The sequence below is a fragment of the Coregonus clupeaformis genome, chromosome 14 (assembly GCF_020615455.1).
Source record: "Coregonus clupeaformis isolate EN_2021a chromosome 14, ASM2061545v1, whole genome shotgun sequence".
Classification (NCBI taxonomy): domain Eukaryota; kingdom Metazoa; phylum Chordata; class Actinopteri; order Salmoniformes; family Salmonidae; genus Coregonus; species Coregonus clupeaformis.
In genome coordinates this window covers 224244-232500 of record NC_059205.1, presented here as the reverse complement: position 1 = coordinate 232500, position 8257 = coordinate 224244, and the positions used below count along the sequence as shown (strand labels likewise).

At 45.6% G+C, this 8257-nt stretch overlaps 1 protein-coding gene across 2 annotated transcripts in view; it reads left to right on the top strand.

Annotated features, from left to right (window-relative positions):
• Positions 1–8257, top strand: part of atp6v1h (ATPase H+ transporting V1 subunit H) — an 81860-nt gene that overhangs the window by 49860 nt on the left and 23743 nt on the right. For both annotated transcript variants that reach the window (XM_041895426.1, XM_041895427.1), the window contains 2 exons: positions 5353–5531; positions 6772–6897. In XM_041895426.1, coding sequence (XP_041751360.1) covers positions 5353–5531; positions 6772–6897 — 305 coding nt within the window. The remainder of the gene's footprint in view (positions 1–5352; positions 5532–6771; positions 6898–8257) is intronic.

The following is an 8257-nucleotide window of genomic DNA, read 5'->3' as shown; positions in this document are numbered from 1 at the left end:
GAGAAAGTCACGCGCATCATTCTGGCTGCCTTCAGGGTATGTACTGCTAGTTAGTTACGGTAGGTAGGTAGTTACAGTAGTTAGTTGTCTAGTTCAGGGTACGTACTGCTAGTTAGGCTGCTCAGTCGGACAACCAGCATGCTCCATATAAGAGATTAAGGGTAATGGACAGATCTAACATGTTCCCCCGTGAATTTTCTGAAAGATTTCATGAAAGAAACATAGCTTGGGTGAAGGCTAGATTGACTGATTCTTCCTGTGACTGGCAGTCCTTCAAACATTTGAGAAATACATGTCTTACTGTGGTTAGTAATGCAAAGTCAACATACTTCTTGAATTGTGTATCTGAGAGTGGTGGAAAACCAGCTACATAAAAATAAATAAATAAATGAAGGGGATAACATCTTTGAGAAACAACTCCACCCTCTCATTGCCCCAACAGGTTATGACAGCCTCTGGTCCCATAACAGATGAAAATGAAATTTGTGTTGCTGTTAATAAAAATAGACATTTCAGCTGGCCATCTATTTGGAGAAAAAAAATCTGAATATACCTCAAGCCCCACTAGAGGAAGTGTTTTATTCGCCTGTCAGCAAACAGCAGAGGAAGATGCACTGCCAGGCTCTCTCTCTTTTTCATTTCAACCATTTTATGCCAATGAGGTATTAAGTGCCTTGTACAGAAATCCACAGGAGCTGATTTGATCCCTTTCTACTGTAGTTTTCTGCCCCCCTCACTGTAGAACCTTTGACCCACATTTTCTATTTAACAATTGCTTCTGGTGCTATCCCTGAGATCTGGAAGGCAGCGCATGTCCTCCCCCTTTACAAAGGTGCGGATCATTCTGACCTGGATAACTACCGCCCAATCTCTAAACTATCTTGCCTTAGAATCACTGGCAAACTCTCAGCTAAGAACTTGTTTTACTTCAAATTATATTCTTAATGTGTATGAGTCTGGTTTTAGACCTGGACATGGCACCGTTTCAGCAGCTACGCTTGTCTTAAATTATGTGTTAAATTGCTTAGATCATAGGAATCTAAGCAATTGTACATAACTTTAATGCTACCGTCTCTTATGACCGAAAAGAGCTTCTGGATATCAGAAAAGCGATTACTCACGTCCAACTTGACAAAGATTTTTTTCTTTAACGAGTCGGACGCGAAGGATATAATGTTGCTCCCAGACAAGGCCCAAATCCCCGTCATTCGCATGAAGAAAATGAGGGAATACAGGGGGCGGAGATCAGGGTGCCTTGTGAGAATTAGTCGGCGAGTGGGTACCTGCCTCTACCATCCGTTCTATTGGCCAACGTCGCTGGAGAATAAACTGGATGAGCTCCGTTCCAGACTATCCTATCAACGGGACATTAACTGTAATATCTTATGTTTCACCGAGTCGTGGCTGAACGATGACACATAATACACAGTTGGCTGGGTTTTCCGTTCATCGGCAGGACAGAACAGCTACGTCTGGTAAGACGAGGGGTGGGGGTGTGTGTCTTTGTCAATAACAGCTGGTGTGCGATGTCTAATATTAAGGAAGTCTCGAGGTATTGCTTGTCTGAGGTAGAGTACATCATGATAAGCTGTAGACCACACTATCTACCAAGAGAGTTTTCATCTATATTTTTCGTAGCCGTCTATTTACCACTAAGACCGCACTCAACGAGCTGTATAAAGCCATAAGCAAACAAGAAAATGCTCATGGATGATGTTTGCTTATGGTCTTATACAGCTCGTCTTAGTGCCAGCACCAGCTGCTTACAAGCAGGAATCAGATGACACAGATGCTATGCTACAGGACTGTTTTGCTAGCACAGACTGGAATATGTTCTGGGATTCATCCAATGGCATTGAGGAGTACACCACATCACTCACCAGCTTCATCAATAAGTGCATCGACGACGTCATCCCCACAGTGACTGTTCATACATACCCCAACCAGAAGCCATGGATTACAGGCAACATCCGCACTGAGCTAAAGGCTAGAGCTGCCACTTTCAAGGAGCGGGACTCTAACCCGAAAGCATATATGAAATCCCGCTATGCCCTCCGACGAACCATCAAACAGGCAAAGCGTCAATACAGGACTAAGATTGAATCGCACTACACCGGCTCTGAAGCTCGTTGGATGTGGCAGGGCTTGCAAACTATTACAGACTAGAAAGGGAAACCCAACCGCGTGCTGCCCAGTGACGCGAGCCTACCAGACGGGCTAAATGCCTTTTTAATGTTCGCTTCAAGGCAAGCAACACTGTAGCATGCATGAGATCACCAGCTGTTCCGGACGACTGTGTGATCACGCTGTCCGTAGCCGATGTGAGCAAGACCTTTAAACAGGTCAACATACACAAGGCCGTGGGGCCAGACAAATTACCAGGACGTGTACTCCGAGCATGCACAGACCAACTGGCAAGTGTCTACACTGACATTTTCAAACTCTCCCTGACCGAGTCTGTAATACCTACAGTGGGGAAAAAAAAGTATTTAGTCAGCCACCAATTGTGCAAGTTCTCCCACTTAAAAAGATGAGAGAGGCCTGTAATTTTCATCGTAGGTACACGTCAACTATGACAGACAAAATGAGATTTTTTTTCCCAGAAAATCACATTGTAGGATTTTTAATGAATTTATTTGCAAATTATGGTGGAAAATAAGTATTTGGTCAATAACAAAAGTTTCTCAATACTTGCAATGACACAGGTCAAACGTTTTCTGTAAGTCTTCACAAGGTTTTCACACACTGTTGCTGGTATTTTGGCCCATTCTTCCATGCAGATCTCCTCTAGAGCAGTGATGTTTTGGGGCTGTCGCTGGGCAACACGGACTTTCAACTCCCTCCAAAGATTTTCTATGGGGTTGAGATCTGGAGACTGGCTAGGCCACTCCAGGACCTTGAAATGCTTCTTACGAAGCCACTCCTTCGTTGCCCGGGGCGGTGTGTTTGGGATCATTGTCATGCTGAAAGACCCAGCCACGTTTCATCTTCAATGCCCTTGCTGATGGAAGGAGGTTTTCACTCAAAATCTCACGATACATGGCCCCATTCATTCTTTCCTTTACACGGATCAGTCGTCCTGGTCCCTTTGCAGAAAAACAGCCCCAAAGCATGATGTTTCCAGCCCCATGCTTCACAGTAGGTATGGTGTTCTTTGGATGCAACTCAGCATTCTTTGTCCTCCAAACACGACGAGTTGAGTTTTTACCAAAAAGTTATATTTTGGTTTCATCTGACCATATGACATTCTCCCAATCCTCTTCTGGATCATCCAAATGCACTCTAGCAAACTTCAGATGGGCCTGGACATGTACTGGCTTAAGCAGGGGGACACGTCTGGCACTGCAGGATTTGAGTCCCTAGCGGCGTAGTGTGTTACTGATGGTAGGCTTTATTACTTTGGTCCCAGCTCTCTGCAGGTCATTCACTAGGTCCCCCCGTGTGGTTCTGGGATTTTTGCTCACCGTTCTTGTAATCATTTTGACCCCACGGGGTGAGATCTTGCGTGGAGCCCCAGATCGAGGGAGATTATCAGTGGTCTTGTATGTCTTCCATTTCCTAATAATTGCTCCCACAGTTGATTTCTTCAAACCAAGCTGCTTACCTATTGCAGATTCAGTCTTCCCAGCCTGTTGCAGGTCTACAATTTTGTTTCTGGTGTCCTTTGACAGCTCTTTGGTCTTGGCCATAGTGGAGTTTGGAGTGTGACTGTTTGAGGTTGTGGACAGGTGTCTTTTATACTGATAACAAGTTCAAACAGGTGCCATTAATACAGGTAACGAGTGGAGGACAGAGGAGCCTCTTAAAGAAGAAGTTACAGGTCTGTGAGAGCCAGAAATCTTGCTTGTTTGTAGGTGACCAAATACTTATTTTCCACCATAATTTGCAAATAAATTCATTAAAAATCCTACAATGTGATTTGCTGGATTTTTTTTCTCCTCAATTTGTCTGTCATAGTTGACGTGTACCTATGATGAAAATTACAGGCCTCTCTCATCTTTTTAAGTGGGAGAACTTGCACAATTGGTGGCTGACTAAATACTTTTTTTCCCCACTGTATGTTTCAAGCAGACCACCATAGTCCCTGTGCCCAAGAAAGCGAAGGTAACCTGCCTAAATGACTACCGCCCCGTAGCACTCAGGGACTATGGTGGTCTGCTTGAAACATAGGTATTACAGACTCGGTCAGGGAGAGTTTGAAAATGTCAGTCGGTAGCCATGAAGTGCTTTGAAAGGCTGGTCATTCAACACCATTATCCCAGAAACCCTAGACCCACTCCAATTTGCATACTGCCCCAACAGATCCACAGATGACGCAATCTCTATTGCACTCCACACTGCCCTTTCCCACCTGGACAAAAGGAACACCTACGTGAGAATGATGTTCATTGACTACAGCTCAGCATTCAACACCATAGTGCCCTCAAAGCTCATCACTAAGCTAAGGACCCTGGGACTAAACACCTCCCTCTGCAACTGGATCCTGGACTTCCTGATGGGCCGCCCCCAGGTGGTAAGGGTAGGCAACAACACATCCTCATACTGACCCTCAACACGGGGGCCCCTCAGGGGTGCGTGCTCAGTCCCCTCCTGTACTCCCTGTCCGAACGGTTTGGCCTGCAAACTATGACCCCTCTATGGAAAGATGTGACTCACTCTCAGGAAGGTGTTGTCCGTTTTGCTTTACGACCTCCACAGCACAACCCATTGGGCATGGCACTGCCACATTCTCATTGGTGCCCAAAAGAGAATAAAAGTCATCTTGCACATTCAGCAGGCTCTGGCGTGAAGTAGGCTTTTAGAAGTGCCCCCTTTATTTTATTACTACTTAGCATTAATGCTGATCCTTTTCCCCCCTCCTATCAATAAAATAATTGTATTAAGTCATACACAAGTTTTACTGTGAGTTAAGTTTCAAATGCATTCTGTCATGATGTGATAGGAATTTTAACATTGCTATTTTTTAACACAAACCATTTGTATTTTTAATCAAACATTTGATTAATAAAGTATTTAATCAGTCGTCTTCCTCAAACGAAGGGGATGATGAGGGAAGGAATCTGATTTCATTGGTCCTCAACTCGTGGCTCAGATCCTTAGTTCAGGATAAATAGAGTTCGCCTGCCCGGGAGAAGGTTTGTTCTGAAGGATTTGTTGCCATAGAAATGTACCTGGCTAAAGGGTGAGCAACTTTCGATGTGCCTGTTATCCAGAGTTGAACTCAGTGTTGACCAGAGTTACCTTGCTAACTCCTCAAACCACATATGTAGTATAGGGCTCTGGAGAAGTCAGCGGAGAGGGAGACCCATCAGGAGTATGCTCTGGCCGTGATACATATTCATATTATTCCAGAACCTGTTGGAGAAGTCAGCGGAGAGGGAGACCCGTCAGGAGTATGCTCTGGCCATGATCCAGTGTAAGGTTCTGAAGCAGCTGGAGAATCTGGACCAGCAGAAGTATGATGATGAGGACATTACGGAAGACATCAAGTTCCTGCTGGAGAGTCTGGGAGAGAGCGTTCAGGATCTCAGGTAGTTTACCTCTGACCCCTAACCCTAACTTCTCCAGGTCAGAACCTATACCTTTACAGTGCATTCAGAAAGTATTCAGACCCCTTGCCTTTTTCCACATTTTGTTACGTTACAGCCTTCTTCTAAAATGGATTCAATAAAACATGTTCCTCATCTATCTACACACAATACTCCATCATTTCAAGTTGATAAACATATACCTTATTTCCATAAGTATTCAGACCCTTTGCTATGAGACTCGAAATTGAGCTCAGGTGCATCCTGTTTCCATTGATAATCCTTGTGATGTTTCTACAACTCGATTGGAGTCCACCTGTGGTCAATTCTATTGATTGGACATGATTTGGAAAGGCACACACCTGTATATTTAAGGTCCCACAGTTGACAGTGCATGTCAGAGCAAAAACCAAGCCATGAAGTCGAAGGAATTGTCCGTAGAGCTCTGAGACAGGATTGTGTGGAGGCACCTCTGTGGAGATGGGAGAACCTTCCAGAAGGAAAACCATCTCTGGAGCACTCTACCAATCAGGCCTTTATGGTAGAGTGGCCAGTTTCTAAACCTGTTTTTGGTTTGTCATTATGGGTTAGTGTGTAGATTGATGAGGGGGAAAAAACAATTTAATCATTTTTAGAATAAGGCTGTAACGTAACAATATTCTGGAAAAAGTCAAGGGGTCTGAATACATTTACATTTACGTCATTTAGCAGACGCTCTTATCTACTGGAAGCCAGTGGAGTGTGCGGGGGAGCGGGGTGACGTGAGAGAACTTGGGAAGGTTGAACACCAGACGGGCTGAATACTTTCCTAATGCACTGTGTATATAGGTTCTAACCTGGAGAGACAGGTAACGTTACTGCTAACCTCAGCTACACTAGCAGGCATTATTATGCTGTTACTTTAACCTGGAGAAACGAGGCTGTTCTGCTAGGCGGTATGCTAGGCGGTATGCTAGGCGGTATGCTAGGCGGTATGCTAGGCGGTATGCTAGGCGGTATGCTAGGCGGTATGCTAGCAGAACAGTTCAGGGCTTTACTGTGGAGATCTCTTAAACCACACTGGACCTGTCCTGGACTGACCTCTGATCAGTACCCCTCAAATTGATCTCTCCAGAGTCCAGACAGACTGAGACAGCAGGTCAACGTCTCTCTATATTAAGACTGTTGGACTGCGGCTGTTCTTCAACTAAATTCATCTGCTAGTTTATTTACTTGTTATTTAAGCTTGTTTTCTCTCTCACAGTTCGTTTGATGAGTACAGCTCAGAGCTGAAGTCTGGTCGCCTGGAGTGGAGCCCGGTCCACAAGTCTGAGAAGTTCTGGCGGGAGAACGCCGTTCGCCTCAATGAGAAGAACTACGAACTCCTCAAGTAAGCATAGAGCACTCTCTACCTAGTGTGGATGGTCAGTAAGACACAGAGCACTACCTAGTCTGCACTACCTAGTGTGGATGTTCAGTAAGACACAGAGCTCTACCTAGTCTGCACTACCTAGTGTGGATGGTCAGTAGGACACAGAGCACTACCTAGTCTGCACTACCTAGTGTGGATGGTCAGTAAGACACAGCACTACCTAGTCTGCACTACCTAGTGTGGATGTTCAGTAAGACACAGAGCTCTACCTAGTCTGCACTACCTAGTGTGGATGGTCAGTAGGACACAGAGCTCTACCTAGTCTGCACTACCTAGTGTGGATGGTCAGTAGGACACAGAGCTCTACCTAGTCTGCACTACCTAGTGTGGATGGTCAGTAGGACACAGAGCACTACCTAGTCTGCACTACCTAGTGTGGATGGTCAGTAGGACACAGAGCACTACCTAGTGTGGATGGTCAGTAAGACACAGAGCACTACCTAGTCTGCACTACCTAGTGTGGATGTTCAGTAAGACACAGAGCTCTACCTAGTCTGCACTACCTAGTGTGGATGGTCAGTAGGACACAGAGCACTACCTAGTCTGCACTACCTAGTGTGGATGGTCAGTAGGACAGAGCACTACCTAGTCTGCACTACCTAGTGTGGATGGTCAGTAAGACACAGAGCTCTACCTAGTCTGCACTACCTAGTGTGGATGGTCAGTAAGACACAGAGCACTACCTAGTCTGCACTACCTAGTGTGGATGGTCAGTAGGACACAGAGCTCTACCTAGTCTGCACTACCTAGTGTGGATGGTCAGTAGGACACAGAGCACTACCTAGTCTGCACTACCTAGTCTGCACTACCTAGTGTGGATGTTCAGTAGGACACAGAGCACTACCTAGTCTGCACTACCTAGTCTGCACTACCTAGTGTGGATGGTCAGTAGGACACAGAGCACTACCTAGTCTGCACTACCTAGTGTGGATGGTCAGTAGGACACAGAGCTCTACCTAGTCTGCACTACCTAGTGTGGATGGTCAGTAGGACACAGAGCTCTACCTAGTCTGCACTACCTAGTGTGGATGGTCAGTAGGACACAGAGCACTACCTAGTCTGCACTACCTAGTGTGGATGGTCAGTAGGACACAGAGCTCTACCTAGTCTGCACTACCTAGTGTGGATGGTCAGTAGGACACAGAGCTCTACCTAGTCTGCACTACCTAGTGTGGATGTTCAGTAAGACACAGAGCTCTACCTAGTCTGCACTACCTAGTGTGGATGGTCAGTAAGACACAGAGCTCTACCTAGTCTGCACTACCTAGTGTGGATGGTCAGTAAGACACAGAGCACTACCTAGTCTGCACTACCTAGT